This window comes from Trichosurus vulpecula, chromosome 3, assembly GCF_011100635.1.
Source record: "Trichosurus vulpecula isolate mTriVul1 chromosome 3, mTriVul1.pri, whole genome shotgun sequence".
NCBI classification, from domain to species: Eukaryota; Metazoa; Chordata; class Mammalia; order Diprotodontia; family Phalangeridae; genus Trichosurus; species Trichosurus vulpecula.
Genome location: NC_050575.1, coordinates 318582675 through 318602728, shown reverse-complemented (window position 1 = coordinate 318602728; position 20054 = coordinate 318582675). Strand labels below are relative to the sequence as shown.

The 20054-nt window shown below is 42.2% G+C and overlaps 1 protein-coding gene across 1 annotated transcript in view; it reads right to left on the bottom strand.

The window, feature by feature from the left end:
* The window catches only part of PPP3R1 (protein phosphatase 3 regulatory subunit B, alpha), an 88595-nt gene extending 72260 nt beyond the window's left edge, over nucleotides 1–16335 (bottom strand). Inside the window, exon 1 of the mRNA XM_036751373.1 lies at nucleotides 15673–16335. Coding sequence (XP_036607268.1) covers nucleotides 15673–15675 — 3 coding nt within the window. The 5' untranslated portion in view covers nucleotides 15676–16335. The remainder of the gene's footprint in view (nucleotides 1–15672) is intronic.
* Nucleotides 16336–20054: the final 3719 nt, after the last annotated feature.

Genomic DNA, 20054 nt, shown 5'->3' with positions numbered 1-20054 from the left:
TTCTACTTAGTCCTCTTAAAAATATTCCATCCCTGGCCAAAAGCATCACCTAGCACCCTTATCTCAAACCACAGTCCATAAAGGAAGATCTCATTCTCTGATTAAACCTTCTTGTTCACTTTCCATATCCTACTTTCCTTTTTGTGGTCCACACTTTCTAATCAACAGCAATGATGATGATGAAAATCAATACTCTTGTGCCACCCCCCCCCCAATTCTTCAGTTTACACCCCAGTTCTTCATAATCTGGAAACTATTTCCAAGTTTCTTTTGGCAGCAACTGTTTGCTTACACTTAAATCACCAGAAATGAGTAATGGTAATTCAGTTTGACAAATCTCAGAAAGTTCTCCTCCAATCCAAATACAAAGCCTAAGAATATAGAACACTTCTAATTGTTTATCTCATGTTTTCATATGGCTACCTCCCAACCTCTCAGCAAGGAGTCACATAAAACCAAGGTAAATCTTTATTTCCTAAGGCCAGTAATTAAAGTCTTTACTTTTTGTGGTATCTGCTGATCTTACTTATCCTTCCTTGGAACATGAGAAACCACTATTTCCTCAAAAAGTCCAGATCCATTCTTTCTAGGTAGAGCTTCAGACCTATTAAATAGCTCCAAGAACTCACAGGTCCCTTTTTTTCTAACTTTCTTATCATATTCTTCCACCTTCTGACTTCACACTCATGGCATCTGCTTCAGGAGACTTTTGCTACTTCGTTTTTGTTTTTTTTTTCTTCCACCATGTCAGGAAGTACTTCATCTTATGTGCTTGGCTGGACAACAGGCGTTCCTCAAATTAAAAAAAAATTCTCCTCTTTTAGGAAGCTTCATCTTCACTTAATAACATATAATTATTATTTGTGGCAGAAACACAAACATGGCACAATTTGCAGGCAATTACAACAGTTCTATAATTTTCTTTACCTGCTGAAATTAAGATTCTCTTATTTGTAAGCCCTCCTAGCTAGTTGTATTGCTGTGGCATATAATTTAGTTGCCACAGACCTATTTGCTATTCAAAAGCGAAGCTCTCTAGCTTTATAATAGACTGCCAAGTTAAAATCAAGAACTATGGTTCAAATCTACAATCTGCCACTGTGTGACTCTCTGGGCCTCAGTTTCTTCATCTGTAAAAATAATGAAGTAGGACTAGATGACCTCTAAGGTCCCCTCTTCCAGCTCCAAATCTGCAATCTCAATCTCCTAGTCTATAAGATATTAATAACTAGCAATGAGCAAACCACTACCATAATACAAGGAGTGGCCTCAAACTAATAAAGAGCAACCTCAAGTTAGCAGATATCTTGAAGAAACCCTATTAAAAAAAATACGAGGCTCACCCAACTTCATCTTTCTCATTCCCACTGTCCCCTTAAAATAGGAGGTCAACGATTTCTCCTCATAACAGATTTTAAAATCATAGCATCTCAGATCTAGATTAACAAGCACTGTCAGCAGTTGTCTTGAGTTCAATTCCTCCATCTTACAGAAAAGGAAACAGCTCAGAGTAGTAAAATGACTTTCTCAAGGTCACACAGGTACTAAAGGCATCTGCATATACAGCATATGTCTACTGCAACATGCTTCCTTAAATTAGAACCCCATCACTAATCCCAGCAAGTTTATGAACCTCATATTCATTTTTTTTTTAATTTATTTAACATCTTTAGTTTTTCAGCATTGATTTTCACAAGAGTTTGAATTACAAATTTTCTCCCCATTTCTACCCTCCCCACCACTCCAAGATGACGTATATTCTGGTTGCCCTGTTCCCCAGTCAGCCCTCCCTTCTGTCACCCCACTCTCCTCCCATCCCCGTTTCCCTTCCTTTCTTGTAGGGCAAGATAAATTTCTACACCCCACTGCCTGTGTATCTTATTTTCTAGTTGCATGCAAAAACTTTTTTTTTTGTTTTTGAACATCTGTTTTTAAACCTTTGAGTTCCAAATTCTCTCCCCTCTTCCCTTCCCACCCACCCTCCCTAAGAAGTCAAGCAATTGAACATAGGCTACATGTGTATCATTATGTGTAACACTTCCACAATACTCATGTTGTGAAAGACTAACCATGTTTGCTCTTTCCTAACCTATCCTGAATTTTCTCCCTTGACCCTGTCCCCTTTCCAAAGTGTTTGTTTTTTATTACCTTCACCCCCATCTGCCCTCCCTTCTATCATCCCCGCCTTTTTTAATCTTCTTCCTCCTTTTTTCCTGTGGGGTAAGATACCCAATTGAGTATGTATGGTATTCCCTCCTCAGGTCAAATCTGATGAGAGCAAGATTCACTCATTCCCCCTCACCTGACTTCTCTTCTCTTCCTACAGAACTGCTTTTTCTTGCCACTTTTATGTGAGATGATTTACCCCATTCTATCTCTCTCTATCTCCCTCTCTCATCCCTTAATTCGATTTTATTTCTTTTAGATATCTTCCCTTCATCTTCAACTCACCCTGTGCCCGCACTCACTCACTCTCTCTCTACACACATACATATATACATACATACACTCACATATACATATATACATGAACATACATACACACACACACACATATATATATGTATATATATATATATGTGTGTGTGTGTGTGTGTATATATATGTATACATATGCATATTCCCTTCAGCTACCCTAATCCTGAGGTCTCATGAATCATACACATCATCTTCCCATGTAGGAATGTAAACAAAACAGTTCAACTTTAGTAAGTCCCTTGCAGTTTCTTTTTCTTGATTACCTTTTCATGCTTCTCTTCATTCTTGTGTTTGAAAGTCAAATTTTCTATTCAGCTCTGGTCTTTTCACTGAGAAAGCTTGAAAGTCCTCTATTTTATTGAAAATCCATATTTTGCCTTGGAGCATGATACTAACTTTTGCTGGGTAGGAGATTCTTGGTTTTAATCCTAGCTCCACTGACCTCCGGAATATCATATTCCAAGCCCTTTGATCTCTTAATGTAGAAGCTGCCAGATCGAGAGTTATTCTGATTATGTTTCCACAATACTCAAATTGTTTCTTTCTGGCTGCTTGCAGTATTTTCTCCTTGATCTGGGAGCTCTGGAATGTGGCAACAATATTCCGAGGAGATTTCTTTTTGGGATTTATTTGAGGAGGCGATCGATGGATTCTTTCAATTTCTATTTTACCCTCTGGCTCTAGAATATCAGGGCAGTTCTCCTTGATAATTTCTTGAAAGATGATATCTAGGCTCTTTTTTTGATCATGGCTTTCAGGCAGTCCAACAATTTTTAAATTATCTCTCCTGGATCTATTTTCCAGGTCAATGGTTTTTCCAATGAGATATTTTACATTGTCTTCCATTTTTTCATTCCTTTGGTTCTGTTTTATATCTTGATTTCTCATCAAGTCACTAGCTTTCACTTGCCCCAATCTAATTTTTATGGTAGTATTTTCTTTAGCGGTCTTTTGGACCTCCTTTTCCATTTGGCTAATTTTGCCTTTCAAGGCATTCTTCTCCTCATTGGCTTTTTGGAGCTCTTTTGCCATTTGAGTTAGTCTATTTTTTAAGGTGTTGTTTTCTTCAGTATATTTTTCAGTATTTTTTTGGGTCTCCTTTAGCAAGTCATTGACTTGTTTTTCATGGTTTTCTCGCATTCTTCTCATTTCTCCTCCCAATTTTTCCTCTACTTCTCTAACTTGCTTTTCCAAATCCTTTTTGAGCTCTTTCACGGCCTGAGACCAGTTCATGTTTTTCTTGGAGGCTTTTGTTATAGGCTCTTTGACTTTGTTGACTTCTTCTGGCTATATGTTTTGGTCTTCTTTGTCACCAAAGAAAGATTCCAAAGTCTGAGACCGAATCTGGGTGCATTTTCACTGCCTGGTCATGTTCCCAGCCAACTAACTTGACCCTTGAGTTTTTCAGTGGGGTATGACTGCTTGTAGAGTTAAGAGAACTATGTTCCAAGCTTGGGGGGGATACGCCAGCTCTGCCACACCAGCATTCCTCCTTCCCCAAAAACGCCCAACCCGGACTGGACTTAGATCTTCAGCAGGCTCTTCACTCCTGCTCTGATCCGCCACTTAATTCCTCCCACCAGGTGGGCCTGGGGCTGGAAGCAACTGCAGCTGTACTTCTGTAGCTGCCCCACCTCCGCTGCCCGTAGCTGAACCGCAAACTCCTTCCACTCCCGCAGCTTTTCCCACTAACATTCTCTGTTGTCTTTGGTGTTTGTGGGTTGAGAAGTCTGGTAACTGCTGCAGCTCACTGATTCAGGGTGCTAGGGCAAGCTCCACCCGGCTCCTGGTCTGGTTGGTCCGCATCGCACACACTGGGCTCTGCTCCGCTCTGCTCCCAGCTCCGTGCGGGATAGACCTCACCCAGAGACCATCCAGGCTGTCCTGGGCTAGAGCCCTGCTTCCCTCTGCTATTTTGTGGGTTCTGCAGTTCTAGAATTGGTTCAGAGCTATTTTTTATAGGTTTTTGGAGGGACTCGGTAGGGAACTCACACTAATCCCTGCTTTCCAGCCGCCATCTTGGCTCCGCCCCCCACCTCATATTCATTTCTAAAATAAAGCACTATATTCAAAGAAATTCAAACACCTACTATGCACTTATTTAGGTATCGACTAGAAGCTAAGATCACTGCAGCCATTAAACTAAAACACGTTTTCTCCTTGGAAGGAAAATTATGGCAAATAAAAGCAAAAGAGCAGAAGACATCATCTTTCTGACAAAGGTCCAAAGTGGTACCGTATGGCTATGAGAGGTGGATTATAAGAAAAACTGAGCCTCAGAATCGACAGTTTTGAATTGTGGTACCAGAGAAGACTTCTGAGAGTTCCTTGGAGAGCAAAGTGATCCAATCAGTCAATACTTAATCAAATTAACTGACTATTCATTGGAAGGACAATACTGAAGATTAAGCTTAAACACTTTGGCCAAGTGATGAGAAGACAGGATTCATTGGAAAAGACTGATGCTGGGGAAGATTGAGCAAAAGGAGATGAGGATGGCAGAGGATAAGATGGATAAGGTCAGGGAAGCAAAGAACATGAGCTTGGACAGAATTTGGGAGACAGTAGAGGACAGAAGGGTCTGACATATGCTACAGTCCATGAGATCACAAAGAGCGGAACAGGATCGAACGACCGAACAAGATGCTAGGGATACAAAGCCTAATATGACACAAACCATGCTTTTCAATAGCATACAGTCTTATAATAAGGAAAGACTTGCATACAAGTAACTATGATACTGGGGGAAATGAGATGAGTGCAAAGGTCCAGGCAAATCCCATGAAAAAATGTGAGTGAAAGATCACTTTCACCTGGAAGCTGAGAATTGGGGAAGACAATGGAGACTTCCGGAGGATAGGCATCTGAGCTAGACTTCGAAATAAACGAGAGCCTTCAAAAAGATTAAAGAGTGTTATGTTCAAAATAAGATAAAGTGAGGCAAGATCAATTTGTAAGTAAAGCATGAATTTCCCAATAAATAGAATTTCAGCTTCCCCAGCAAAGCTAAGACCCCAAATGAAGGAGAACAGCTCCCTTAGTTTTTTGGGAAGTACAGAACAAAAGAGAACTTAGTAGAACTCAACATCATAAATGGTAAAATCAGTGTGTTTAGTTATAGAACTACGGCATAGTAGACAATATGATTGGTTGGAAATTGAGAATGAGGGGCTAGCAACAAACCCCTGCCTTCCCTCCTGTGTTCATTGTTTGAATCCACCTGCAAGGTCAGAGATGTGGATCACACTTCTTTGGATAACAAACCAGGTATCCTTAAGGATAGCTTGGTGGCATATAGATACTGGACTAGACTTTCTGGTTTCCACCTGCATCCCTCAAGGATAGTGGACTTCTTTCAGGCAAGAATAGATACAACTGTGATTAGCAAAAGAACTGGATTTCTAAACTTAACTCATTACAGGCCAGCTGAATTTCTGAACTAAGTTCAGAGACAAAGAACCATGACTTGGGCGGTTACAGGACAAAATCAATTAAATGTACACAGGTTCAATTAAAAAAAGACAGCATCAATCTGATAATTTCAGGGAAGAGCAACAAGTTACCCTGGAAAGGTAGGTTGAAGACATTGTGGAAGGCCTTGAATGCTAGCATCAAGACCTCATTTTACAGCTAAGAAAACTGAAGCTCAGGAAGGTTAAGTGACTTGCCTAAGATCTCCTAGGTGGGAAGTATCTAAAGCTGAGAGAGGTCAATTGATTTGGCCATGGTCTTGTGACCAGAAACTAATGGTAGGAGTTGAACCCAAGTACTGCTTCTCATATTTTGAGTAAAGAAAATAAAGCAGAACCATAAACCAATTTTCAAATGAAGACAACTGAAGTTAAATTAGTAATTATCTTTCTTATGTAAATACATTTATGAAGGGGGGAAGGAAACAAGCATTTATTAAGCACTTTCTATATGTCAGGCCCTGTACTTTAGTACAAGAAATACCATCTCATTGGATCCTCATGACTGCCCGAAGGTAAGTGCTGTTATTATCCCCATTTTGCATATGAGGAAACTAAAGGAGAATAAGTGACTTACCCAAGGTCACACAGCTATTAAGTGTCTGAAACTGGTTGTGAACTAAGGTCATCCTGACTCCAAGCCCAGCTCTGTTCACTGTGCCACCAGATGCCTCAACCACTTTTACTGGTAGAAGCACTTTAAGGAAGGAAAATCAGTGGGTGTGGAAGAAAAGAGAAATATACTCCAAAAGAGAAAGGGGGAAGTAGAGCTTCAGATTTAGTATTATTTCAAATGAACACGAACAGCAATTGTAAAAACTTCCTCACATGAGTATATGATGGATGAATGAAAAGGGCATTCAAAGAATCCCAGAACTGAAAGGGCACTGAAAGAACCATTTATTTCAACCCCTTCCTTTTACAGATAAGGCAACTGAATCCCATGAATGTAAAGTGACTTCCCCAAGCCCATACCAATATTTAGCAACAGAGGGAGAACTAGAGCTAGCTTATTTCAAGTTCCTGGCTATACAGCACCATGCTACCTTAACATACCATTTTTACAACTGCACCATGAAATCAAGCTAACTCGGGAACAAAAACTCATGAAGAAGAATTACATTAATATCCTAAAATGTAAACTGCAGTAAATGAACTATGAAGTATTCTGGTCTCACAAAAATTTTACATTTAGTCTTATTCCATACTTATCCAAACCAGTTCACAAATTAGATAAATTAAGGGTAATTACTTGCTTTTCAAAAGGATTTAACCCTGAAGGCGCTTACTAACACATCTAGAATGGACTGGAGAGAGGCTGTCACAACTCTCTAAGTGAGAGATAATGAAGAGTCTGAATCAGGATGATGGTCAAAAAGAGACTGTGGAGAAAGAAATGATAGGACTTGGTTATTAAGACATGGGGGGGGTAGGGGTGGGGAGCTGAAGGTGAAGAAAGACTCAAAGATGACAGGTTTCTCTAGCCTGGATAAGCAGTTATAGTTATCATTTTAGAGGGAAGGAATAAGCAGGCAGGACTGTGATTCCATCAATGTAGGGAATTTCTAGTGTTTGCTGTGATAACACCATCCATTACTGAAGATCAGCAATTCTATAATTTATACTTAATTTTCTGAAGTACTAAGGTTAAATAACTTGCTCAGAGTCATAAAACCTAATTCCAAAGTTAGGCTTCTTTCCCCTATGCCATGCTTCCTTTTCCACTACTGCCAATTTAATATACCTAAGTCATACTATTGGTTCATGCCACTCTCTTGCACAAAAAAATCTGTCTCTCCATTACCTACCAAAGAAATTCCAAACTCCTTCACTTGAGATTCAAATTTCACTCAATCTCATGTCCTACAGACTACTTAGAGATTCTCTAAATATGCCCAGTATTTTCCTGATCTTGTGTCTTTACTTATACTGTTTACTTCCCCAATCCTCCCTATTTAATTCCTACCCATTCTTCAAGTCCCAGTTCAAATACCAACTTCTCCCTTCCCTGATTGTCCTCCCTTTCTCCAGCCTGAAGTGATTTAACTCCCTGAGAAAGTCATCTACAATAGGTGTTTCTACTTCCTTTTCTGTCACTCTCTTAACTCTCTACAATCTGGCTTCTATAACCTCATCATTCAAACTAAACTGCTTTCTCCAAAGCTATTAATGATCTCTGAATAGCTAAATCTAATGGCCTTTTCTCAATCTTCATCCTTCTTGACCTCTCTGCAGACTGGAACATATTTGATCATCCTCTTCTCTCTGTGAGTCTCTTCTCTTTAGGTGTGCATGACATTACTCTCTCTCCTGGTTTTCCAATTGCTCTATCTCAATCTCTTTGGCTGAATCTTCATTCAGGTCATTCTTTCTATCTGTGAGTGTCCCATAAGATTCAGTCCTGGGCCTTCTTCTCCCTTTATACTATTTCATTTCATGATCTCATCAGTTCCCGTGGATTTAATTATTATTTCAATGAAGATTATCCTCAGCTATACTATTACTGTTGTGAATACCACCCTCTTCCCACTGACCCAGGCTCCCAACCTCAGTGGTATTCTTGATTCTTCACTCCTCCCTCCCCATATCCAATATGCTGCTAAGTTCTGTCAATTTAACCTGCATAAAATCTCATTGATCCCCTCTCCCTTCCAGGCCCCTTAGACACTGACACCATCCTAGTATAGGTTCTTAACAGTTCAGAACTGGATTTCTGAAATAGTCTGCTGGTAGGTTGTTCTGCCTGCCACGAGTCTCTCCCCTATCTGATCCATTCTCCAATCAGATGTCAAAGTAATCTTCCTACAGTGTAGGTCTAACCATGTCATCCTTCTACTCAAGAAACTTCAGTGGCTCTCTATCACCTCCAGGATCAAATATAAAATCCTGTCTGGCATTCAAAGCTGTTCGTGACCTAACTCCCTGACCACCCACCTTTCCAGTCTTCTTACAACTTGGAATTGTGCCCTCCCACATATATAGCTTGATTGGACACTGTTTCCATGTCTCTCCTTTAGATTGTTAACTTGAGAGCATGGTCTGGCTTTTACCTTTCTTTGTATCCCCAGAACTCAGTACAATTCCTGGCACACAGTAGGTGCTTAATAATTGTTTCACCCTCTAAACTAATATAGGGCTTTGCACACCATTCGCATTATACTTTCATATCATACTCTGTACTACAGTTATGTATATGTAGCTCACCTTCCCTTCTAGGTCAGAGGCTAGGTCAGGGGCTATTCTCCTATATCCCCCAAGCAGTCTGGTCTTCTATATTGGGGCCATTGAATCATAAATATTTGTGTTCAAGTACAACCTCTGAAACTGACCAGCCATAGTACCCTGGGAAAGTCATTTGAAATCTCAGTGCTCTAAGCAACATTCTAAGTGCAGAGAAAGTGCTGACCAGCACTGATAAGGGTGAGTTTCCCCATCAAGAATTTTCTTTATCAATAAAATAATAGGTCCGATCCTTATCCCTATTCCCTACAGAACCTAAAATGGTATCTTGAGCTGAGTATCACAGAATCTCAAGTTGGAAAGGACTACTGAGGCCACTTGGTCCAACCTCTCCTTGGAATGAGAATCCCATTCACATTATGCCCAAATGCTCAATAAACTTTTGCCTTTTTTGAAGAAGAACACACTCTCTCCCCCAATGCGACCCATTCTACTTTTGGACAGTTCTAATTGTCAAGAAACTTTTTCCTTATATCAAATCTAAATTTGCCTCTTCTACCAATTGTCCATAGTTCTGCCCTCTAGGCCTTTAAATTCTTGAAGATAATTCTCATCTCTTTTCTAAGCTAAACATCCCTAATTCCGTCAGCCTAGCTTAGATGTCATGAACTTGCCATCATCCTGGTTCTCTTTCTCTGGACACTATCCAGCTTGTCAACATCCTTCTGAAAATGTGGCACCCAGAACTAAACCCAATACCACAGCTGTGAGATGATGAGGGCAGAGCACACTACCTGCCTAGTCCTAGACAATATGGCTTTCTAAATGCTGACTGAGGTTGCATTACCTTTCTTGGCTGCCAAATCACACTGCTGATTGATATTAAGCTTGGAAAAAGCAATCTCTAGCTCTGCATTAAGACTACCTGGACTGAAACTGCCCTTTTGGATAGTTACTACTCTATGTGACCTTGAGCAAATCATTTAAACTCTCTGAACCTCAGTTTCCCCATCTTTAAAAGGAGGAAGACAGATTATCCTCTAAGGTCTCTTCCAGCTCTGACCAATGTTCCTACAATCTAATCACATCACCTAGTATATCATAACCCAACCCTGAAATTGATTTTTCTGAACTGAGAGCTGTAAGATTTTGCATTTGTCTCCATGAAATTTCCTATTACTGAATCTGGCTCTTTGTTCTAGATTGCCAGCATTTCCTTTTTTTTTTTCACTCTCTTAATGATCCCCAGTCTGGTTTCTGACCTCATCTTTCAACCCCAAACTGCTTATCACTCAAATATTTGTACAGTTAAAAATTCAGCATACTAGTATTCATTCAATTAGCATTATTAAGTACTTACTACGCACCAGAAACTGGGGAATACAAAGACTAAAAAAAAAAAAATGGTTCCCACCCTCAAAAACCTTTCATTTTATTGAGGAATAATTAACACATCTACAAGAAATTAAATACTACATCTATACAATACACACACACACACACGCACACACACACACACACACACACACACACAATAATTCCCTTGGTAGGGCACTAACAACTGGGGGTGGGAAGGTGGTGGAAGAACTAGAACCGTCTTCTAGGACATGGCACTTGAGCTGTGCTTTGAAGGAAGCTGGATAATCAACAAGATTTAATTGAGAAGGGAGTACATTCCAGGCATGGGCACAGCTTATGCAAAGAACATTCAGGAGATAGAATATCATGTATGGAGACTAGCAAGCAGGTCAGGAACACAGAGTACATGAAGGAGAGTAATATGTAATAAACGTGAATAAGAGGCTTGATGTGGTCTTCTAGCTAGAGAGCTAACCTCAAAACCAGGAAGAGCTGGGTTCAGGTCCTACCTCTGACACATCCTGGGACACAGGGACTCTGGGCAAGTCACTTAACCTCTCAGTGCTCTAGGCAACTCTTTAAGACAATGGTTTTTAATCTGGGGTCTCTGGATAGATTCCAAGGGGTCCACGAACTTTCGTAGAAAAAAAATTGCACTTTTATTTCAATATGATAGCATTTAATTTTTTCACAATCTTATGTATTCTATTTTATGTCTTTATAAGCATCCAGAGGCTTCAAGAACTGCCCAAGGGGTCCATAACACGACAGGTTATCAACTTCTGTTCTAAGACTATATGTCGCAGAGAAGGTGTCAGCCTAGATTGACAGAGAAAGGTGCTTCCATCTGGAAGTTCCCTATACTACTGAAATCACAGGTCTTGGACCTATCCTTGTATTTTTTACAAGAAAGATCAAAATTTCTCAAGCGGGGAATGACACAGTCAATTCTATGCTTTAGAAATATCAGCTACACAGAGACTTGAAGCAAGGAGACAACTGGGAAGCTATAACAATCGTCTAGGCAAGAAATGATCAAGGCTGAACAAGGGTGGTGGCTGTGTTAATGGAAAGAAGGTAGATCCGATGAGGCCTGGCAACTGTCTGAACGTGAGAAGGAAATATTTTAAGATGATTCAGCTTTGTAAAATATGGAGAAAGTTGGGAGTGCCCTTAATAAAAATTGGTAAGTTAGTAAGGGAGGATGGTTGGGAGGAAAGTAATCAAGTTCTGTTGTAGATTTGTTGAGCTTGAGATACCTACCTATGGGACATCTATCTGGAGGTACCTAATAGGCAGCTGTTGATATCTAGAAAAAAGACTGGGGCCAGATATACAAATCTGGAAGTTATCTGCATAGAAGAGATGGCTATATCCATAGAAGCTGATGAGAACCTCAAAATAATGTGGAAGAAAGAAAGAGAAGGCATAAGACAAAGCCCTGGGGCATCCATGAATTTGAGCAAAAGAATGATGCCTCAACAAAGAGGATAGAGAAAGAGCATCCAGACTGATAGGAATCAGAAAGAGGGCAGTACATGAAAGAACACGGAAGAGAGTGTTTAGGGAGAAGTGGTGGTCAACAGTGACAAATAACACATAACAAAAACAGTCTAATATTTCTGATAAATGTGCTAACAACTCTTGTTTCTTCATCCTCATCTAACCAAGTGCTCCCACTTATTTTTATCCACAGGTCCTGAGTCATTCGTTTGAAGAATGATTTCTACCTTAGAAGCCACATAAAATTTCCTGAAGCAAAAAACTGCTACAGATAACAATTTTCTTTTTTGTCAATGGTTCTCAGTCTCTTTTGAACAGATCCTTCTCCTAGCCCCCAGCTCTTCTCACCCATACCTAAGTCTTAACCATTCTTTGGTAATCCTCACAGTTTCACTTTCTCTGTCTCTCTCTCTTCCAAATCTTACATAAATTGCTCAAGGCCCCAAATCTCATCCCTCTCACTCTCAGTAGATGACCTTTTTTTTTTTTAACCAAGATTTGGACAAGGCCAGAAATGTAATTTAGGAAGGTCATTTCACCTACCTACAACTCAGTTTCCTCAGCAGTAAAATGAAGGCATATGACTGATGAACTCTGAGATCCCTTCCAATGTGTACCTCATATATCAACTTTTCTCCCCGGACTTTCTTGATGCTGCAGTGTCCTGGCTGGCTCTCCATCCTGACCTCCCAGTTTCATGGACTCATGGAGATTAGATGGGCCTTAAGAAATCATCTAGTGCTATCCCCTCCTCATTTTAAAGAAAAAAAAAAGCATAAATAAATAAAACAACTTGTCCGAACTACACAACCATTAAATATCTTGGCTAGGGCAAGGATTCTGGTCTTCCTAGTTCCTTTTCCATACTGAATCAGTGCCTGTTACTAAGTATGGGCATTCACCAAGATCTATATCACGAGGCCCTCTTGTCTCTATGATGACTAAGTATTTAATAATGGGTAACTCATTTAAACTATAGCCCTTAATTTTCTCACCTGAAAAATTATGTGGTGGACCTAAATCAAGAGATCGTGACCTGAGGTCCCTGAACTTGTTTTTTTAACTATATTTCAACATAATTGGTTTTCTTTGTAATTTTATGTATTTTATTTGTGCATTCAAATTGTGAGAAGAGGTCCACAGGTTTCAGCAGACTACCAAATAGGTTCATGACACCCCTGGACCCAAAGGATCACTTAAGATTCCTCCAGTAATCACCTATATTCACTCCCATGGTTTCTACCATCAATTTATAAAGATGACTTAGGTAAACTAATTTCAGAAAAATAAAAAAATAAGGATCAGAAGACACAAAGTTTCTTCTTAACTCAAAGACATTCCTTTTCCCAATTAGGGTCTTTCTATAAGTAAAGTGAAAGATTTTCATCTTGAGTCTTGCAGAATAGTACTCCACTGAACAATCTTATGTGACCCCAATTAAAAACTCATTTTCCAGTTTCCCAGGTCCAGAAATATAGTTTAGAAAATAAGGATGGGGGCTATTGGGTAGAACCAAAAAGGAGGAAGGGTGAATCAAGAAGTACATACTGATAAGGATTATGTGGAGGACAGATAGTCATTTGTGAGTAAAGGTTGGGGGGGCTAGGGGGGGTGGAGGGAATAGTTAAGTAGAACAAACCATGGGAAAGCTCACACAGCTAACCAGATACATTATATTAGGAAAGGAGTAAATTTAACAATTAAAGTACAATTCCCGAAATTTCATCAAATGTCAAAGGGAGTTTTTGATTTCAGCCCTGCCTTATAATTAAAGCCACATGAATGTACTATATATTCTTGTTTGGGTCAAACTTAAGGTAATCAATTTAATTCACAAAACAATTTTTATGATCCTTAAGTAAAATGTGTAAATCCAAGGAAACTACTAAAGTACCAATGACAAAGCCCTGATAATGACTCCTAGTGACCAGACTGATAAAAAGGTGCATTCTATTAAAGAATCTGATCTTTATCATTTTCTTCCTATAAAAATTTAATAGAATCCAAACTTTGTGATATTTAAGGAATACAAAGATTTTTAGAGAAAAAAGAGGATCTTCTTTGATTACCGTATTGGCAAGATCTTTACATGTCAAAGCTATTATACTGATACAAACTACACCTCTTCTATATTATATTGCTCAGAGTTCACTGAGAATTCATTTATAACTTGTACAGGCCTTTAAAATAAAAAAAAATCCTACTTCATAAGCTTAATTTTGTTGTGCCTCCCTAAAATAAATAGGCAATATTTTTTCTTTTCCATGACTTACTAGTCCCATTTTGAAACATTTAACCACATATATTACTGTGAAATCATAAAAGCAAAAAATACTCTTTAGCATCAAATTTCGTTTAAAAACCCCAAAGCCAACTGTCAGCTTTAGAGAAAATGTGAGGGGAAGTAACACTGCTAGACTCTTGGTTTCAAAACTGATAAGCTGCTCCAGAAAAGCATCACGTGCCTAGTTTGATTTCCACTGATAATGTAAAACAGGTTTTTTTTAAAAAAAAATGATAAAAAATAAGTTATAGCAGTGGGCAAAGAAAAGTACAGGTGAAGCAAAATGCAGATCTAATAGGGCGTTGATTTCTTGGCAATGTTGGCAGAAGCAATAGACACACCCCTAGCGTCAGCCTGAAACACTACAGCAGTGAATCCTGTCTGGGGATTAACGTTAGAGCTCGGAAGGCAAATTTAAATCGCCATGATTCAAAAACAACCACCACCGCAGGAGAGATATTTTTGGAGGTAGTAAGGAAAAAATCCGTGGTAATGAGCAAACATTCAAAACAATCATTCCCGTCCTTTGGGATTGGATCTACCCTCCGGTTTGCCACTAAATGTTGTGTTGGACCTTTCCCGTTTGCTCATTTTGAGAGAAAAGGAGCCAACTAAGAAAACCCCCGTATGGCTGCAATCAACATCAAAATAAACACCAACAGGAGACAGGAAAGGAAGACTCTTCCCTTCCCTCTATAAGCTTTCCAGTTCGGTAGTCAAGGCAGTGGGAGAAATACCAGCTAAAGAGGACCGCAGGCACTAAAGTGCTATTCGCCCCCTGGCATTTGTTTTTATTTTCTTAAGGGTGGTAATCAGGCCGACATTCCCAGGCGGGGGAACGGAGGAAAAAGGACATGGGAGAAGGAAAAGAAATCAAGAGAGGAGGGGAGAAGACGAAGGCGGGGCAGATCTGGGGAGAAAGAGCGAGGAGGTGGTGCGGTAAACGGGGTTTGGGGGACACAAGCTGGCATTGGAGGGGCGAGGGTGTGGGTGGCATGGCAGGTTGCAGCCGCGGAGGAGTGGGAGAAGTGGGGTGTCCTCCCAGAAAGGAGATTTCGGGGGGGGGGTGCCCAGGGGAGAAGTGAGGAGGCGGACGAAGCAGGCTGGAAGGCGCAGTAGGGGGTCCTGCCCTGGGAGCCCGGGGGCGGAGGTGGGGGAAGAGGGGGTGCGGACCTGCAGGGGCCCACGCGAGCTCGGCCCCACCGAGACAGATACACACATATACACACACACACGCGCGCGCACGCACACACACGCACAGACGGCGGGGGTCTCTCGAGGGAGGCCGGAGCAGAGGGGACAATGGGGGTGGGGGTAGGGTTGTCACCCCTTATCCCTGCCCCCGCCTTCAAGCCCCGCTAAGTGGGTCCCAGAGATGGGGGGGGGTCTCTCTCTCACCATGTCGGACGCTGGGTCTGCCGCTCGCTGGCTGGCTCGGTCGGAGGGGCGGGCGTCGGCTCACGGGCTGGATCCCCAGGGAGGAGCTGCAGCTGGCGGCGGCGGAATGGCCCGGTCGGGGCTCTCGGTCCTGGGGGGCGCGGGGGAGGGCCGCGCGAGGAGGAAGACGAGGGCGCTTCTGCGGAGGACAAACTAACCACACGGATGACGAGAAGAGGAAGAGGAGAGCAGAGGGGCGGCAGCGGCGGCGGCGGCGGAGGAGGAGGAGGTCGGCTAGAGAGCAGGGTCGGGAGAGGGGGAGGGCGGCTCGGCGGCGGCAGCCTCGCACTCGCGCCGGGGCGGAGCGCTAGCTGTCTCACTGTGGTGGCTCGCACTGACCCGCAACCTCCGGGCGAGAAAAAGAGGGAGGAGGGCGGGAGAGGAAGGAGGAGGAAGAGAGCGAGCGAGAGGGAGGGAGAGGGGAGAAAAAGAGAGAGAGAGAAAGAGACAGAGAAGAGGAGAGATAGGGACAGAGCGCGATGCTGCGGCGGAGTGGGGGCGACGGACGGGGCACGGCGGGGCGGTGGGGGCGGAGCTTCGCGGAGCGCCGCCGCACATCCGGGCACCTCCGGCAGAGCAGGAGCCTTGGCCGAGGCCCCGGAGCTCCCTCTGGTTGGGGAAGGAAGGGAGGGAGGAGCAACGCGTACTCTCCGCCCCTCTCTCATCCTTCTTCCTTCCCCCTCTTCTTCCTTCCCTCCTCCCTCTTCCCTCCTCCCTCCTCCGTCCGTGCGTTCGTCTCCGCCCCCGTGCGTGCTGTGCGCGGGAGGAAGCCTCTGGGAAACAAGGAGGGCGGTGCCGGTGACGTATGTTGTCGTAGCCCTTCCTGTCACGTGGGGCGAGGGAGGCGGGGGAGGAGGAAGAAGAGAGGGCAGGGGAAGGAAAAGGGGAACTGGAGTATCTTGGGGGCGGTGTATGTTTTAGCGCGGCGGGGAACCTGGAGCTCGGGCGGAACGGCCGCGTTGCCTCAGAGTTTAAGAATCCCGCTGACCCCCGGGCCCCCTCCCCAAACCCACCCTCAGCCTAGAGGCTGCCACTTTCCCCGAGAGGACGACGCGGTTCTGGCTCTGGACCCGCCGGAGGCTTTGTACTAAGCGCCCCTGGACCGCTTTCCTGGGAGTCGACGCCCCCTGCCCCACCGCCCCGCTCTAGCATGAGTTGGCAAAATCGAGATACCCGGTGGTGAGGCCTTCGAGCCGGGTGGAAACACGGATGAAGGACAAAGTGTCCGAGCCACCCGCAGCTTTAATAGTGCGGGAAGAGCTGTGGGGGCTGCTGCGCCCCATCCCCGGGAAAAAGTACCCGCAGGCTCTGGGCTGTCGTTTTTCCCAGCAGCCTCTAGGCCCTTTGGCGCGGCGTGGTCTAACCTGGCCGGGGGAGGGGGGGGAAGGGAAGAGTGCCCCCTAATTACTCTGAATACTCTGAATCAAGATTGTTGGGAGGCTCAGATGAGACAGTGGATCTAAAATACTGTAATAAACCTTTAAGCGATATATAAATGTCAATTTTTATTGGTCTACTCTCACCAGGCCCTCCCTGAGCCTAAGTTCTGCGCTCTTGCTGAGCTCCAGCAAGGTTCAGAGTAGTTCTGGGTGTGCTGGTAAATGTTTAACAATGGGATGGGGCGGGGAGGGGGGTGGAGGGGAAAGCATAATGTGTAAACTTTTAAGTTTACATTTTTAGCAACTAAGGTCTAGACAATCCTCAGATCAAGCCCGAATTTGTAGTGCTTGCCTGTTTCTGATGTGTAAATGTTCACACTGAAAATGTAACAACCAGTTTGGAGTTTGTTCCCATATGCCCTTGCTCCAATTTCCTTAGTAGACCAAACAATTAAGATAAAGATAACATTTGCTCCCTCATTTCTGGTAGTAGCTGCCACCCCCGGAGAAATTCAAGCTTTCACCTATCTCACTAGAGCAAAATCAGTATCTTTTTCATTTTTGACTTAAATCTATTTAGGGATAATAGCCAATAAAAGGGAAAGGAGAAGTTTCTTGAATTCAAGAAAGAGAACTAAAACAGGAGGTGGGGTGGAAGGATAACAAAATACTTAATATTTACAGCACATATTTTACAATCACTTACAAATTCCATGTACATATGTAATAATATTTCTCAGATAGTCAAAAGGGGCAGCTAAGTGGTTCATTGGATAGAGTACTAGGGAAGACCTGAGTTCAAAGGCAGCCTCAAATGCTTACTAGCTGGGTGACCCTGGGCAAATTACTTGACACTTTTGGCCTCATTTGTAAAATGAGCTGGAGAAGAAAATGGCAAAAAACCATTTCAGTATTTTTGCCAATAAAGTCTAAAATGGGGTCATGAAAAATGGGACTGATTGAACAACAATCAAAAGTGAATTACTGGCATTAGTTATCCCACTATCTTTGTAAGCTGTGTAGGGAGTATGTATTAATATTTTAAGGGAGTGAACTGTCTAAAGCGGGCTTCTTGAGTTACTGAAGGTATGATTCAGAAGCAAGAGGGAGGCTTAACTAACTACTAAATTCAGAGTTTGGCCACCACATAAATTGGAAACTAAAAGGCCAAGAAGTGAGACAGGAGCTTCAACTACTGCTGAAGTACTTATATTGAATGTTCATTGAAGTAATCATAATTATTTAAATGTCTGTGTTGTGTGACAACATTCAAATTACAGTCCCTGAACTGAAGGAATTTAAATCTGTATTTTATCATTGTATTGGCAAGGTGGGGATAAGGAAAGAGGGCTGGACTGAGATTAACAGAGCTTTGAGTTTTAATCTTGGAATAACATTTGACAAGTGTGGTTGTTATCCCTCAAAGTGTATCATACTGGTGAAGATTATTGGTACTTGCAAGTTATTTTAATCTAGCTCTAAAACTATATTAAGACATAACAGAGAACAAACCACGTGCCTTTTAATGACAAGTTTGTTCATTCAGGACTCAACAAATATTTGACTTGCTCATGTAGACACATTCAATATGTATAAAGTCTTTGCCCTCAGGTATACAATGTAGTCAGGAAAATGAAGGTGTGTACACAAATACAAATAGTATAAGGCAGTATTTAACAAATCCAGGAGTAGAACAACCAAATGCTATAGAAGTTTAGAGGTAGGAGAGGCCACTTCTGGCTGGAATGCAGATTTCAACAAGGATGAGACATTTGAGGCTGATCCTCAAGCAGGTGTAGGATGTCTGTAGGCAGAGATTGGAGTGAGGAGATGAAGGGTATTCCAAGCATGTGGAATCACAAGAGCAAATGTTTCAGTGTGGTAAAACGTGCTGAGGAAAGGGGAGTGATCCAGTTTGCTTGGTTTTCATGATAAAGGCACCACACTCCTTTGAAACTTCCTAGGGAATGTACACAATTGTGAACATCAGTAGAGGAAAACAATGGATGTTGATCTTCTCTCAACTTGGAAACTGCAAGAACGGTGATCGGCTGGTGGTCTTGAGCTCAGCATGGGGTTCTTGAGCCCTCTGATAGTGAATTGACTCTAGCCTGTTTGTCAACAGTGTCTGAGTGTGAAGTGGCTTACCAGTATTCCAGATTCTACAATGGTTGGCTCTTCAGTCGTATCATCTTGTGATATATAAACTAGGGAGAGGTTGAACCAGCTTAAGAAGATCACAAATTACAGTTTCTGGGCAGTCCAAAGATGCTGCTTTAGGTTTCTGTGGTCCATATACAATAATGTGAGATGCCAGTTCCCCTCCAGATGTCTTCAAGAATCAAATTCATTCTTTATATCCAGTAGATTTACAGAAGTACCCAAAAGCTCTCCATCACTTTCTTAAACTCTAAACCAGGAGTGGGGAACCTGTGGCCTCCAGGCCCCATGCAGCCCTCTTAAATCCTCAAGTGCAGCCCTTTGGGTGAATCCAAACTTCAAAGAACAAATCTCCTAATAAAGAGATTTGTTCACACATTCAATATGTATAATCCCATACTAAAGAGATTCATTCTGATTTGTTCACACATTCACTATGTATAATTCCATACTAAAGAGTGAAGTTTGGATTCAGGCAAAGGGCCATATATGACCTTGAGGACACAGGTTCCCCACCCCTGCTCTAAACCATCAACAAAACAATAAATGCAGGCTTGATTTGTAGTATTGGCTGGTTTCTAAGATGTAAATGCTCACTTTGAAACTTAACAATTAGCCCTTTTGAGCCAATATGTATCAGTTCCAGCATACTAATGGGTTTAAAAGGTCTAGCAACTTATGAGAAGATATCTTCCTTTGCCATATCTGAAGCATCTTTAACCAGTAAGAATGATTTGAGAGAGTCTGGTCAAGTTAATATGGGGGCCAAAATAAAGCCAAGATAAATGCCTGAGCCTACCTCAG